This window comes from Penicillium chermesinum, assembly GCF_028974085.1.
Source record: "Penicillium chermesinum strain IBT 19713 chromosome Unknown utg000004l:1.0-3345178.0:1.0-3348027.0, whole genome shotgun sequence".
Taxonomy (NCBI): domain Eukaryota; kingdom Fungi; phylum Ascomycota; class Eurotiomycetes; order Eurotiales; family Aspergillaceae; genus Penicillium; species Penicillium chermesinum.
The window spans coordinates 3,057,112-3,072,295 of NW_026695314.1; the positions used below are offsets into that span (position 1 = coordinate 3,057,112).

At 52.6% G+C, this 15,184-nt stretch overlaps 7 protein-coding genes across 7 annotated transcripts; 3 read left to right on the top strand and 4 right to left on the bottom strand.

Moving 5' to 3' along the window:
- Positions 1-1,090: 1,090 nt before the first annotated feature.
- N7468_006060 (uncharacterized protein) lies at positions 1,091-1,704 on the top strand (the record flags this gene model as incomplete). The annotated part of the gene is made up of 2 exons (XM_058475356.1): positions 1,091-1,370; positions 1,427-1,704. The coding sequence occupies 2 exons, from the start codon at positions 1,091-1,093 to the stop codon at positions 1,702-1,704; spliced, it is 558 nt and encodes a 185-aa protein (XP_058331096.1).
- A 65-nt stretch (positions 1,705-1,769) lies between these two features.
- Positions 1,770-3,885, bottom strand: N7468_006061 (RNA exonuclease; the record flags this gene model as incomplete). Its single annotated transcript, XM_058475357.1, is given in 2 exon segments — positions 1,770-3,242; positions 3,262-3,885. The coding sequence occupies 2 exon segments, from the start codon at positions 3,883-3,885 to the stop codon at positions 1,770-1,772; spliced, it is 2,097 nt and encodes a 698-aa protein (XP_058331097.1).
- A 374-nt stretch (positions 3,886-4,259) lies between these two features.
- Positions 4,260-5,147, top strand: N7468_006062 (PICOT family protein; the record flags this gene model as incomplete). The annotated part of the gene is made up of 2 exons (XM_058475358.1): positions 4,260-5,021; positions 5,079-5,147. The coding sequence occupies 2 exons, from the start codon at positions 4,260-4,262 to the stop codon at positions 5,145-5,147; spliced, it is 831 nt and encodes a 276-aa protein (XP_058331098.1).
- A 613-nt stretch (positions 5,148-5,760) lies between these two features.
- N7468_006063 (putative Gamma-butyrobetaine hydroxylase subfamily) lies at positions 5,761-7,181 on the bottom strand (the record flags this gene model as incomplete). Its single annotated transcript, XM_058475359.1, has 2 exons — positions 5,761-6,072; positions 6,135-7,181. 2 exons carry the CDS (start codon positions 7,179-7,181, stop codon positions 5,761-5,763), a joined length of 1,359 nt encoding a protein of 452 aa, XP_058331099.1.
- A 428-nt stretch (positions 7,182-7,609) lies between these two features.
- On the top strand, positions 7,610-8,684 carry N7468_006064 (thiamine transporter TPC1; the record flags this gene model as incomplete). Its single annotated transcript, XM_058475360.1, has 2 exons — positions 7,610-7,849; positions 7,965-8,684. The coding sequence occupies 2 exons, from the start codon at positions 7,610-7,612 to the stop codon at positions 8,682-8,684; spliced, it is 960 nt and encodes a 319-aa protein (XP_058331100.1).
- A 363-nt stretch (positions 8,685-9,047) lies between these two features.
- On the bottom strand, positions 9,048-10,881 carry N7468_006065 (tubulin alpha chain; the record flags this gene model as incomplete). Its single annotated transcript, XM_058475361.1, has 8 exons — positions 9,048-9,514; positions 9,593-9,608; positions 9,664-10,097; positions 10,159-10,230; positions 10,289-10,376; positions 10,440-10,593; positions 10,653-10,711; positions 10,870-10,881. 8 exons carry the CDS (start codon positions 10,879-10,881, stop codon positions 9,048-9,050), a joined length of 1,302 nt encoding a protein of 433 aa, XP_058331101.1.
- Positions 10,882-11,931: 1,050 nt separating this feature from the next.
- Positions 11,932-14,722, bottom strand: N7468_006066 (Mechanosensitive ion channel family; the record flags this gene model as incomplete). The annotated part of the gene is given in 3 exon segments (XM_058475362.1): positions 11,932-12,471; positions 12,501-13,637; positions 13,652-14,722. The coding sequence occupies 3 exon segments, from the start codon at positions 14,720-14,722 to the stop codon at positions 11,932-11,934; spliced, it is 2,748 nt and encodes a 915-aa protein (XP_058331102.1).
- Positions 14,723-15,184: the final 462 nt, after the last annotated feature.

Here is a 15,184-nt window from a genome sequence, read left to right on the forward strand (position 1 = left end):
CTTCAACGATGTGACGTCGGGTAGGAACTGCCAAACCACGTTCTAGACCAATACCCATTGAAAAATCAACGCTCAATTTCATCGTTCTCTTCCAACTCGAAGTCACGCCCGAGCGCTAGAGCCACAGCGCCACAGCTCATTAGAAAGCTGACGACCATACGGCCTGGAGAGTAACATGAGTATCTCTAAATAACCAGGCAGTAGACTGATTTTGCACGACGAAATCATAGGATTGAGAGCGCCAGTATTCGGTGTCCGTCAAAGCTGGAGCTCTCCATGAAGCTTACCATCAATTCTGCAGATTGGTGGTGTTGAGCACTGAATTCACGTGGAAGGTGTTTTTGGAGAAAACGGTCGTCCCATCTTTTCTACATTATCCAAAAGCTTCATGGATTGACGAAGATCGTCCACGGGGTCTCCATTGTGCTTGAGAGACTTGGGTTACAAAATACACGTAGAGTCTTTACGGAGCACATAAGATGCCAAAGCCGAGGTCCAGAGTGCAAGAAGCCATAACTTCAATTTCCACGAGCAATTCAGGGGTATGCGGAGCCAGCTGAAATCTCATCGATAGGGTTGGGAGGGTATGAATATCAGATCCAGATGCTTCGGAAATATTAGATGGTGTTTAGCGCTCAGATCTTCCGAGTCCTCAACACGGGCTTAACAGATCGAGTGTTACATCCTTGAAGCTGATGGAAGATGAAGCAAATGCCACCCACTCAATGAAGCCCTATGGGCAATGAGTTCTAATGAAGCAGACGCTGGTTCTACTGCGTATTATCAGCACTCGCTCAGGCCACTCTCTTGGCCAGGGAAACTGCGGGGCCTGGTGATCTCCGGTTCCCCACGGGGATCCTGATTAGGAAATCTAGGTCCCTGGCTGTGGTCGGTAGCTTGAGTATCCTTGAAATAGCTCAGTCTAAGGCTAGATCCAGCCGTAACATCAACTGAAGCTACCCGATGAAGCTCGCATGATAAGCACAGGCTAAGAGGCGTATTTATCGGATATTATGAAACCCCGCTCCGGAAGATGCCAATATCCGAGCAGTCTTGGATCCCGAGGCCTCATACACGTCTCTGAGTCATCATGAGTAAAACTGCACTCTTCGTCATCGACACACAAGCAGAGCTGGTGTCGAACGCGGGTACAGCGATTCCACATGCAGCGCGTATTTGCCATGCTTGTGCTGCTATACTCGAACGTGCACGGAGTGCGCCAGCGTCCAGCGTAGAGATCATCGTGGTTCAACATGCAGAAGATCCAAGCGACCCCGAGGCTACCTTGATTCCCGGCAATACGGGTTGGGAGCTCACGTTGCCTCCTCAAGGCAATGTTGTTAATGAAAGGCTCGTGCAGAAAACAACAGGTTAGTAGTCAGGGGATTGCCGCCTTGGAGGACATTAACTGACTCGTAAACGGTAGCGGATACATTTGAGTCAAATCATACATTGGCAAGCGACCTCAAAGCACAGGGGATATCAAAGATAGTGGCCTGTGGTGTACAAAGTGACTTTTGTGTGCGCGCAACCTGTAGAGGTGCGGTAGACGCTGGATTTGATGTTGTCTTGCTTCAAGGTGCCCATTCTACTTATGACAGCTCAGACAAGGGAAAGACTGCGGAAGAAATAGAGAGGGACATTGAAGAGGAGCTGGAGCGTACAGGGGTTCATATTACACACTGGGAAGACTATGCTTTCTAAAGTAACTAGTGCAACAATATGATCTTCAGAGCCCCCGGCTATTGAAAGTGAGGCAACTACCAAGTCTACTTGACGGTCATGAACCCACATCCCTGTCGAGCCCGCTCACACGCGCTAGAAAGGGCCTGCTGCTCGGTGTCCGTCCATTTCACCGAAAGTTGATCCCACGGTACACCGGCCTGGAATTCTGCACGATGCGTTTTATGCATCGCCTGCAGGCGACCGATTTCACTTGGGTCACCCGTACCGGAGTACACTATGAACAGGGTACAGGGCGGAAGTGATTCATAAATTTGAGAGATGTGGGCCACTGTCTGAGCCACAGTAGTCGCAAGACCAGGGTCGTACGCGGAAGGATCCCTCTTCTCTGTCTCTCCTCGTGGGACAACCTCGGTCGACTCGTTGGCGTTCTTTACATCGGGAAGACGAGTACACCAGCCACGAAACTGTTCAAGGTTGCGGAGGCGGGCCCAAGTGACATCGACGCCCTTTTCGGGGATAGCTGGGATTGACGCATCTCCGTTCACCGTGCTAGCAACTCCTTTGACCACATCTTCGTCGCTTGTGCATCCAACAGAGACAGTGGCTTGAGCCCCAAACCCACGCTCTGGGTTTCCCCAGTCCACCACTGCGCCGGTGCGCCCACCTTTATCAGCATCCTTCCCGGAGCCTTTAGCCCTCGCGAGACGATTGAAAATGCTTTCATTGGAAGCTTCGCTGGTACCCCACTGTACTCCCTTTTCACACTTTTGCTTCACGAGCTCAAGCACTGCACGAGCGTCTTCAATCGAATCATGACCTGCGATGCTTTGTTGGATCTCCCGGTTGAGATACTTCTGAGTAAGGAACTTCAGGCTAGACTTCAATGGTGGGCCCCGAGGATGGGGGTAAATAACGCCAGTGTCCACAATAAATGGGTGAGTCATTTTCAATGCCGCAAGGTCGGAGTTCAGGGAGTGACCGACGAGAATAGTTCGAGGAGTAAAAAGAGAAAGCAGTTTTTTCTGGATATCCTGCAACGTAGTTGTGACGGGATCAAGAAGTTCCTTTGTGATGCCCGAGAAGCGAGTGAGATAGTCGGTGACTGGCCGGGCTGGCTTGACTAGCTCGTCCATGATCGGCTCACCATCCCAGTTAATGATGCTAATTCGTGTCAGCTCTGACTGGCCTCCTTCGGTAATGCACATCTCGCAGTCCAGAGCAAGCACGTCCCGCGCTGCTGTCATACTGCCACTTTCGACCTCAGCCTCTGGTATGTCGCCTGCCTCGAGGTTAGGAACCAACGTGTCGACCCACCCATCTTCCGTAGACTGTTTATTTCGCCGACGAACCTCAGCCTCCGCAGCTTTTTCAGCATCAGAGGTGAAGAATGCGGGGTGAAGAATGTAGTCATTTTCGCGGAGCTGGTCTGGCGTGCTAACGAACGTCGTGATAGGTGTTCGCTTTGCGACAAAGTCCTTGTCCACTCGAGGAGGGCGCGGGCCTTTCCCGTGGCTTTTTTGGTCCTTAGACTTGGGCAGCGGGGTTAACAAAAACGCCTGGAGGGGGGGAATGTACTTTGTTGTACTTGTTGTCTCCGGGGGCTCTAATGGGCCAGACGTGAGGGAAGATCTGAGACAAAGGACGCAAGCATGCGGGCAGATGATCTGCCGCTAGATGGCGTGGGCTAAACCGGCCAGTATTCTCCTCCACAGGCTGCCCTTTCATCCATCGTTCGAACGCGGCCGCTTTTCGTTCTTCGGGGGTCGGTTCGTCGTGCGCTGAGGTTTGATCCGCTTCTTGATCCTCGGGCTTGGTTGAAACTGGCTCCAAAGGTATTTTGCCATTGAACATATCAGGCTCAAGCCCCGGTACCATGAGCACAACAGCTTTGCGCATATGTCCAGAGTGCTTGACTGAGATCCATTGCGGGGCGATTCCGTCGCCGAAACAATACAGAAGTAGAGATTGAAGGTCTGCGATTCGTACAGATTGGTCGTTCTTACCAGGAAAGTAAGTCAATTCTGGATATTTGGTTCTTTCTCCATCAACGCGCTTCTTCTTGGGGTGCCTGGAAGGCATTTCTTGGCCCTGCTCCTCATGAGTAGATGAAGGCGAATTAGAAGCATCTCCTGAGCTAGGTGAGTTGCTAGAGGTGCGTTTGGTATCTTCGTCTCGCTTTCGCTTGGTTGGGCCTGCCATCTTAACGTGTCAGGGAAGATGTGTAGGATCGAGGAAATTCGAGGACCCCGTCACGTGCGATAAGATAGAACGGGGTGTGTAAATTACTTGTATAATACCAATAATACCCACCTGCCCGGTACCGGCGGACGATCTGATAAGCGGCAAATTTCGGGCTCGCACGCCATTCATCTTCTTTCTAGAAGTGTGTCCTTGAATTCCTTTGCATTCTTCCGAAGGCTTGTTTGCTCCTCACAAACAGTCATCTCTTCGTCGCAGAACTCTTCTCAGCCTGCCAAAAGCCTTGTTCATCTGCTAAACCATTTTCAATCCAAGTGTTCCCCCGCTCTCGCGTCCCAGTCACCGCGAACAGCTCCCCCTCCCCCACCAAAGCCATGTCGGCGCTCACTGAAATCACCACTGAGGGTGACTTTGCCGCCCACCTCAACTCGCTTCCACCCTCTGCACTTGTCGTCCTCTACTTCTATGCACCATGGGCTGCTCCCTGTACACAGATGCGTGCGGTCCTCTCAGCGCTCGCCCAGCAATACCCTGTGACAACCCCGCCATCCATCTCGTTTGTCAGCATGAATGCAGAGGAACTACCAGATATCTCGGAGGAGTATGAAGTGACATCTGTGCCACACACTGTCTGTGTGCGCAATGGACAGGTTCTGGAGTCCATCGGTGGAAGTGATGCCATCAAGGTCCGAAATGCCGTTGAGCGGTATGCAAGCGGCGCGGCTGCACCTGCTCATGCTTCCAACATCCCACCAGCTCTCTCCGCCGCCCCTCGTGAAAATGGCCCAGCTGTCGCTACCCAGCCACCTGTTGTTGCACCTAATGCTGCTGCCGCTGGCGCTGCTGCAAATGCTATACCTGTGGCTCCCACTGAATCCGCCGAGGACCTGGATGAGAGAATTAAGAACTTAGTCAAGGCAGCCCCGATCATGCTGTTTATGAAGGGAACCCCCAGTGAGCCTCAGTGTGGCTTCAGCCGGCAGTTGGTGGGCATTCTGCGCGAGCAACGTGTTCGATACGGGTTCTTCAACATCCTGGCGGATGAGGATGTTCGTCAACGGTTGAAGGAGATTGCTGAGTGGCCCACTTACCCACAATTGTGGGCGAACGGCAACCTCGAGGGTGGTCTGGACATTGTCAGTAAATCCTGCTCTATGCACGCTTGGAGAAATTGCTAACCAGATATGTTTTAGATCCGCGAGTCGCTCACCGAAAACCCTAACTATCTGCACGAGCTCGTAAATGCCTCCGCACAGGGCTAAGAGCAAACCTCAATAATGAATAATATGTGTGGGCGTCCAAAATTGCAAAATAAATGTTCCTAAAATATATGTACGCGGCTTCTCACTGAGGAGCTGAGTTCTCTCCTGGACTCGAAAGTTGTACTTGTCCCTACAAAGCTCTAGAGTCTAGCAAGTCTTGTTTGGTAGGCCTTTCATGTTTCTCAACCTTGTATTCAACCAATTTTACTGGATGCCGTTCTACTAGTACTACTAGCAGCGTGAAGATGCCTTGTTCACGTCGTAGAACAGAGTAATAGCTCTTTTTCAATCTTCCTTGGGCACCTAGTACTAGTAGCGTGCAAACCCTAACTCCAACGGGAACTGTTTTTATAACATTCGAGTAACTGGCAGTAGATCGCTTCTTACACCAGTAACGTATACGTAACTCCTCTCCTACTAGTATGTGCCGAAGCTTCCACGCCGCTACGAGGCTGGAAAGGCCTGACAACTTCGAGACGTTGTGGTAAATGCTCACCTGGTAGGAAAAGTAGTTTAGTACGTTCAAGAGCCCGCGCAGGAGACATAGAAGACACGCATTGGTTGGTCTGTTCCAGGGTATTTCTTTTTCAAATTTTACTTCTCCTCAGCTGCCTCAGTCTTTCCCCCCCTCCTTGTTTTCCCCACCGCGAGATTTCCAAACATCTCCATGGTGAGCCTGACTGACAGCAATGCACGAGCGCACAGCATCTGTGTCAACATAAGCCCCCGCCAGCCATCGTGAGCCCGTCGCAGTATTGAATTGACGGCGGGCATGGGCAATGCGTCGATTATTGAAAATCACGCATTCGCCCGGGTTCAGCTTCAGCTCAAACATCGCCGTTTCCTCCGCCATGAATTCCTCGAACTGTTTGAGAGCCTTCATCCGCAGGCCCCATTTTTTACCAGGGTTCGTCGGGAGAGGGCCCTGGAACGGGGCGAATAGTTCACGTATTCAAGCTGCTTGCTTTGTTTGTATGGCTGAAGCACTGGCCGAGTTTGGTAGTACTTGTGATTGTCATGATCATACTCGTAACTCAGCTTAAGATCCAATAAAGCCTGATAGAGCTCCGGGGTGTCTTTGAACCGCCGGGCCGCAAAGAAAGTGTCTGTGAACAAGGATTCGCCGCCATCACACGAATTCTCGAGGCAATGCAATAGCTGGTAGCCAGGTGGCTCGTTCATGTACATGAGATCCATGTGAAACCCAAGGAACTGGCTGGTGTAGGCCACATTCTTTGCTTCTGGCACGGTCCGTACGTCCCATGTCTTGCCATAAAAGCTGTCCCGCACTGGTCCCATGCGGGTTGCGATTTTCTCAACCATCTCACGGGAGTCCGGAATATCCTTGACGAATATAAGGCCCAGAAAATGCAGATTCTTCATCGCAGTGGCGAATTTTTTGTCATCCGAGATGTAGTCGTCGAAGGAAACCCAATGCTGTATTTCTTTCATACGCTCTGCGTTCCACGTGTAGGGCTTATATCGAATGGGCGGATTCGATTTTGGCATATGCCTGATCAAATAGGAAAGGCCCCATTCCGAGACATGATCGTCAGCCCACTTAAGTCGGACGATCTTGCCGTTGAATTCAACTTTCTGCGGCTTGATATCCAGCGGGATATCGCTTGTCCGGAAATTCCGTTGTTTCGAATGGGGGTCTTTGCAAACACGGCATTGGCAGAGATCTCGGAGAAAGAAATAGGATAGCGGTCGTTCGCCATGACGGAATTTCAAGTGTAGCGCGTTAGGATGAACCGTGAGAAAGCCGTTGTTTCCATGGAAATCAACTTCAATCCCGTGACTCGTAGTACGGGATCCGGCAGGCAGTGAATTGGGAGCTATTCCGCCTTGGTGATCTCCAAGTTGCGTGGTGGACGTGCTTTCACGGCCTGCTGGTTCCGGCTCTGCGGATGTAGAGAGCAACCTCACTGTATTATATCGAGGGATTGCAACTCGACCAGGGGCTAGAGGGATCCTCAGCTGGCCACTCTGGCCCCGCAAGGAGTTGCGGAGCACAGCAGAAAATGGACGCATTTGAATAATCAAGGTTTTGGGAGGGAGTCGAGCGAAGTGCGACGAGCAGGAGGGAGTGCAAGTTCGGGGTGTGGAGAGCCGAGGTCCACACGGCCCTCTGGTTGGTACCACACATTCTCATGATGTACCAGTATTTTGACCACATACGCAGACAGCTAACCACACAGTACGCACGCAGGATTCTTCCTATGTTTCCACCTTTTGATCGTTGACCACTTTATATCGCGGTAGTTGGAGCTTAGCGCTTAACTTTGTCGTCCCACACACCTCAGGCATCATTTTACATAATCATCCATTCCGGCGCGATAACAATTTGCCACGGGGGCGACATTCTCGAACAAATCAACAAAGTCAGAATTAAAGAAAAAGCGTACAACATGGATTCTTCATAAAACCCATCCCGCATCAACCCCCTTGCCTTTCCAGCCATGTCCGCCGGCGGTAATCACCTGAAAGATGAGGGCACAAAACGGCAAACCATCGTGGCCGGCGGTATTGCCGGTCTGATCTCGCGCTTCTGCATTGCGCCGCTGGATGTCGTCAAGATTCGCCTGCAGCTGCAGATCCACTCTCTGTCTGACCCAGCCTCGCATCAATCCGTGACGGGCCCTATCTACAAGGGCACGCTATCCACGATGCGGGAGATTGTGCGCCAGGAAGGAATCAAAGTAAGTCAATACCATGTAATGTGGTCTAGAACTGGCCTGGAACATCGGGGGTCCTTGCCTGTGAACCCACATACATACAGTACAGTGTCTAACCTCGCCTTGTCATCCCATGCAGGGCCTATGGAAAGGGAACATCCCGGCGGAAATGATGTATGTCTGCTATGGCGCTGTCCAATTCACCGCATACCGCTCCTCGACGCAGATCCTCGCACACCTCGGCCCCTACCGATTCCCCCAACCGATTGAGTCATTCGTCTCCGGCGCTGTAGCCGGCGGCTTCGCTACGGCAACCACCTACCCGCTCGACCTGCTGCGCACGCGCTTCGCTGCACAGGGCCCAGACCGAGTCTATCAGTCCCTGAGCTCGTCCATTATCGAGATCGCGCGCAATGAAGGCACCGTGGGTTTCTTCCGCGGGTGCTCCGCGGCGGTGGCGCAGATCGTGCCGTATATGGGCTTGTTCTTCTCTGCATACGAGGGCTTTCGGCCAGTCATGGCGCACTTGGATAGTTTGCCGTTCGGTACGGGCGACGCAGCCGCCGGGATCCTCGCAAGTGTCATCGCGAAAACGGGGGTGTTTCCACTAGATCTTGTGCGGAAGCGACTGCAGGTGCAGGGCCCGACAAGAACACGCTATGTGCATCGTAATATCCCTGAGTATAAGGGTGTGATACGGTCATTGAAACTGATTATGCGCACGCAGGGCGTGCGAGGCTTGTATCGTGGGTTGACAGTGAGCTTGCTTAAGGCTGCTCCTGCGAGTGCGGTCACGATGTGGACCTATGAGCATGTACTGAAACTGCTTCAAGAGTTGGATCTAAAAGCTCTTCAGTAGTATTTCTGGGGTCTTTTCTTGTTTCTGCTCTTTTTTTCTTAAGCCTTAGCATTACTTGGTCGAATAGACCAGCAGCATTACTCGGCGTTGACTAGACGGTCCACTGCGATACCAATAAGGATGGGTGGGTTGGTTTTCTTGATGGGAGATAATAAAAGATCATTGATTTTGGAATCATCGAACAAAAAATGTCGACTTTACGTCAAACATCAGTAAGGGGGTGGGGGACAGTAAACGCTGGGGAAGCTAGCTCGAACGATAAGGGGGTGTCGCAAAGGGAAGCGTGACAGGATACGCTTATATTCAGAAAGAACAAGGAATCGCAATATGTGCAAGAACAAAGGATCGATAGATCAATCCACACTAGTACTCGAGCTCTTCCTCTTCGCCCTCGATGGTGTCGCCAGCAACCTCCTCGTAGTCCTTCTCAAGCGCAGCAAGATCCTCCCGAGCCTCGGAGAACTCACCCTCCTCCATACCCTCACCGACGTACCAGTGGACGAAGGCACGCTTGGAGTACATAAGATCGAACTTGTGGTCCAGGCGGCTCCAGGCCTCAGCGATGGCAGTGGTGTTGGAAAGCATGCTGATAGAGCGGTCGACGGGAGCCAGCTCAGTGTCAGGAACCCGCATGGGCTTTTGATAATTGATGCCCAGCTTGAAACCAGTAGGGCACCACTCGACCAAGTTGAAAGAGGACTTGGCCTTCAGAGCTGCAACAGCGGCGTTGCAGTCGCGAGGCACAACGTCACCGCGGTACAGGAGCGCCACAGCCATGTACTTGCCGTTTCGGGGGTCACACACCACCATTTGGTTGTGAGGCTCGACACCTAGTCAATGTTAGTATAAAGTTCAAAGGGAATTGGACATAGAGGACATTGTCCAAAGTGGAGAAAAGGAACACGTACACTGGAAGGTAAGGTCCTGGACCTTGAAGCTCTCGTGGGAACTTCGGTTGGAGGAGATGACCGGAGCGTACGAGATCAGAGGGTAGTGGATACGAGGATAAGGGGACAAGATTGGTCTGGAACTCGTTCAAGTCGACATTAAGAGCACCGTCGAAGCGCAAACTGGAGGTGATGGAGCTGACAACCTGAGCAATCAGACGGTTCAGGTGCTCATACCCGGGACGGGGAATGTCCAGGTTGCGGCGGCAGATATCGTAGACGGCCTCGTTGTCGACCAGGAAAGTGCAGTCAGAGTTCTCAATGGTGCTGTGGGTCGACAGAACGGCGTTGTAGGGCTCCACGACGGCGTTAGAAACACGGGGAGATGGGTAGACGGAGAACTCGAGCTTTGACTTCTTTCCGTACTCAGCAGCCAGGCGCTCCAGCAGCAGAGCACCGAATCCAGATCCCGTACCACCGCCGAAAGAGTGGAAGATCAGGAAACCCTGGAGGCAGGAGCAGTTGTCTCAGGGCGGGTTAGCCTTCCCAGAGCACATCGAAAACGGTTTGTGAAGCAATTGACTCACCAATAACACGACGAACACGGTCCATCACGTCATCCACCAGCTCCTTTCCGACGGTGTAGTGACCACGCGCATCTATAACACGTTAGTATCACCACCCATATATACTCCAAGGATACGGGAAAAGGCGTACAGTTGTTGGCAGCATCTTCCTTGCCGCTGATCAGCTGTTCGGGGTGGAACAACTGGCGGTAGGTACCGGTCCGGATCTCATCTATGGGCTTTCACATATAATTAGTCAATGTCTTGTCTCCCCTGTGATCCATGGGGTTGATATCGCATACAGATGGGTCCAGATCGACGAAGACGGAACGAGGAACGTATTTGCCGCTGGAGGTCTCGGTGAAAAAGGTGTCGTAGGAACCGTTAGCGCCAACTTCGTCGGCAAGCTTCTCGTCGTAGCGACCCTCTGGGGTAAGCCCGTGCTCCAGGAGGTACCTGATGTAAGGGTCTGATTAGCTTCGTATGGATGAGGCGGTGAAAAAAAAAGAACATACAGCTCCCAAGCAGCATTACCAAGCTGGGCACCAGCCTGGCCAATGTGGAGATGACAGATCTAGAATCATCGCTAGGTTAGCATATCCTTGGATTGGGCGTTCAACGTGCCATCGAGCAATGGACCCGTGGGTAGCGCATTGTGTAGTTCAGGGGAAGCGGGTAGGTGGAGTGGGGGGGGCAGGCCAGCGTCAACCAAGGCCCGGGGTTTATACATACTTCGCCGCGCATTTTGGATGTGGATGAAATGAAAAAGGTGAAAAGAGCAAAAGAGAGCAGCTGAGATTGATGGAGAGAAAAAGGTGGAGGAGGAAGCAGGAGCGAGTGGGAAAGAAGTGGGGCCCATCAATAGTTCTATGGCCGCATTCGCCCCTGACTCGAGTTGTGGCGGTCTGGAGGGCTTCCTGCTCTGTTTGCTTCGTCGATCTACGAAGCCGCTTGTCCCATGGAAGCCTCCTGCTACTGTGGAAAAAACCCTGAAATCGCATATCCACTTCCAGGGCTGGGCTATACGGAAGGGGGCTTTTTAGGTTATTGTGGCCCGGAAATCAGGGGGCATTGCGGGGGGTCTCATTTTAGAGATCTCCTGCAATGCACGGCCTACTTTAAGGTGACCGAGCGTCAATAAGCTCAATTGGTGAGGGGTTCCTCCAGTTTAGAATGGCTGGATGGCTGGATGGCTGGATGGCTCTGGTGTTCTCTTCCTCGTGAAGCGAATGAGCAATTCCCTCTCCAACTTTGAGCCAGCTTTCGTAGCTGGAAAGATTCTATTGGCCAATGCGAGGGCACGGGCTCGAATTGGTTAGCTTCGTGTCCTGCCAACGAGGAACCTCTCCGATGCAATTCCTAGTACAAGCTCATATAACCGCTCTCTTCTGTACCACTATGATCACCTACTAGCTGCCGGTGTAAGAACTACAAAGCCAGAAAATACCGCGATGATTAAGGTGGAAAGCTGGAATTGTCCATGTGCGTCAACACGTGAATTTCAATCGTTGGAACATGAAGGCTATGCAAGCACGGCTGATTCTAGGCTTTTGCGAGTCATGTAGAATGCGCGGGGGGTATTCTATAATATGCCAGAGATGAAAAGATGAAAAAAAAAAAAGTGAAGACCCCTGTCCTCCCTGTCCGGTACGGAAGGATATTATGTGCGAGAAAGCGACAACAGATGAGGGAAAATCTGCAGCGCAGATGGAAAGACACGCTAAAAGAAAATAATATCCAAAGAAATTCAACCTTTGCCGCCGGGTTGTTGGATATCATAAGAAGTCAAACTATTTATTCTTGGGCAGCTGGCGGGGGTGGAGCTGGCGAGGCTACCCGAGTCCCTTGTTCCACATCGGAGGGATCGTGAGCTTGATTGCTACGAGAGCGGAAGAAACGGTTCCGGTGGCTGGTTGAAGTGCCGCTGTGGAAGCTGGAGGCATCGACTGACTGACGCCCCGATGCCGAGTTGGCAGGGGAAGCGAAAGTGGAGCGGCGGCGTAGCGACGACGAAGTCCGGCTTCGACGCTCTTCCTCTTCTTCCGCGATCTGTTGCATGCGCCTCTCATCGGATTCACGCTCTCTCTCGGCATTCATGACGGAGTTCATGCGGCTGGTCGGGTCGTCGTCGAAGACATCACCCATCACGTCACCAGAGGAAATGCCAGACATGCCGAGCGAGAAGTCGACGTGCTTGCGCGAGACTGATGCGCCGCGGGCGCGGGCATTTGCAGTGTTCATGCCTTTGCGCAGAATAGAAGTCTGGCGACCGACATGGCCGGTGCTCGTGCCCGTGTTCTCGCTCAGCGTGGAAGACGCGTCCCCAATAGGAACCTCGTGAACTTGGTCGTTGTGTTCTCCACCGCCGGGGGTGGAGCCATCATAGGCGCATTCTGGTACGAGACGTGGAATGGAACGTCGACGCCGTAGCCCGAAAGGTTCATACGAGGGCCCTCGATACCGATCTCTTGCAGAGCGATCATCATCATACAGATGAACTTGTTACGACGCTGGAGACGCAGTCCCTCGTTCTGCCAATTAGACTTGTAGAAGAAGACGACGTTGAGGGAGAGCGAGAAATTCTCGTTGACAGCACGAAGTTCGGTCAAAACGTTGGTTTGGAAATCGCGCTTTTCACTGCGGACAAACTCCAACAGACGCTGGCGAAGGCTATCGATCTGGTCAATGGTGGTTCCGTATTTGATGACGATCGTGATGGCTTCGGCAAGAGCTCCAGAACGGCGCTGGTTCAGAATGAACAGACTGTTCAGGTAGCTGTTGGGAGCTTGAACCACATGACCTTGCATCTTCTTGAACTCGGTGTAAAGCAGCGTGATCTCCTTGACGAAATAGTCATCACCCAGGCCAGCGTCACCCGAATTACCATAGATGGTGACGCGGTCACCGACGTCGAATGGATGCTTCACAAAGACGAAGATCACGGACTGCAGAAACTCCTGGGCGGTGGCAGAGAACAGCCACGACAGAGCCAGGATACTGGAGCCGGCAGAGGTCAAGACCCCGGCAGCGGACGTTGAGATCAAGGAGAGGAAGACAATCAGAACAATGATAAAGACGAAGAGCATGAATACATCGTCCAGCCTGCTGACCACCGAGTCAAGATCCTTCAATGAAGCGGTGATAGACTTGCGTTCGCGGCCAATGTCCACGCAAACAGATTCAAGCTCTTCCATAGAGATATCACCGTTCATATCACGATCGAACATGGCAAAGGCAGCCTCGGCCTCGTCGCCGTCAGTGAAGGCTTCCTTCAAGTCGCCCGAGAAGACCGTGTCAAAGCCATCCCGCACAAATGTACGGTACAACCGGCGGGCCAAAGTCTGGCAACCCGACGTTGAACGCAGCAAAGTGAGGATGACTTGGTGGGGATCCGAACTACTCCTGACTGCATTGCCGGTGAAATCCGCGGCGACGGCGCCGGCGATGTCGCTGACCTTGTTCGCGGTTTTGCTGACGGTGGCCTTGGCGATCCGGTGGGCCTTGTTCAGGTTACGCATGGGAGTCTTTGCGCCTTCGGGGGGGGCTCATCGCTCTCCTTTTCCCGAAAAGCCTCGTCGGTTTCTGTAATGCGGCTGCGCGACCAGGCATAAAGCTTGGTTAGACTGCCGATTTGGAATTTGTTGATTTCAATGCGATCGGCATAGGTACGCTTGTGGAAGCTCATGGCAATCAGTTGGATGATGATCTTCTCGATGAAGTTCAGGATAGTGAACACGAACGCACTGATAATGAGTTTGTTCACAGTCCTCTCCCATCCTCGGGTTGCGGTGTTGCCGTCGACGTGGTGGTTCTTCATTGTAGGCAAGAAGGAAATCTCGACTCCCAACCACCAGAAGAACAGTGCGGCTGGTATTTCCAGTTGCCGGGCCATATCCCGCCATTTCTTTTCATTGTTGGTAAAGATGCTGGCCAGCACACTGACGGCGGCCGGCAGGGCCTTGCTCACCAGTCGACCAGCCCACAAGGTCAACCAGACGATCTCTAACCAGATGGAAAACCACATCAGCTTCACGCCTCCAACGTTACTGTCGGGATATGCAAGCGCGCCGACCAGCAGCGGGATCAGCAGGATAACGACCAAGGGCGCAATGTACGTAAAGTAGCGAATGATAAAGCTGGACTGGTGGACCCGCTTCACGAAGACAGCGAGCTTAGTGTTCGGCCTCTCAGGCGGCGTGTAAGCCGCCGCTACTTCATGGAGAGGGTTGGTCGCTTCGTCGAACTCATCGACGCGCTCCGTTCGGCGCGATCGTGAGCGGCCCAGCGAATTGTTCTCGCCCTCTTCAGCACCCTGAGTCGACCGGGAGGCCACCCGCTCGGCCTGCAGGAGCAACAAATCATCCTCCAGGCGAGTGGCCTGCTCGCGGCGAGATGAGGGGGTGCGGATCGGGACGTCCTTCTCGGTCGCGACATCGTCGTAGGCAGTGTCGACTCTTAACTTGTTGTTCGCCGAATCGCTGGGCCCTTCTTGTACGAACGTCCCTTCATCGGAGGAAAGAGAGTTTTCGTGGATCTGGTCCTCCTGAACATGGAATGTCCGCCGTTCATCTACGGGACTCGACATGATGACAGCCGGAATGTGGAGGCGAAGGAGTATCGAATCACAGTATGTCCAAGCTCCGCGGCTCAACCGGGGAGGGTATGCAGGGCAATGGATGCCAGAGATCGTGAAGGGAAGTTGATGGATGATTTAACGAGTGTATCCGATCCCCAGGCACAAGCGCAGAGTCTCTATTGCAGTCGGGAAGCAAGAACGAAGTATGCAGTCAAGAATGACCGGAGATTGAGACTCATAAAAAAAAAGACGGGGGAGGACACGGAGATCGTTACATGAACCAGGTGTGAGACCAATGTGGGTCAGTGGGTCAAAGTTCTCGACTCACGCCAAGTCGAAAGGCCAAGGTCCTTTTCGTTAAGATGCCCACCGCTGAAAATCTAGATCTAGATGCACCTCCCCAACGGTCAACGTTCAAGACTATGAACAGGTCCAGGGAACCGTGAACCAGATGGGCTACGGCGATCCCGT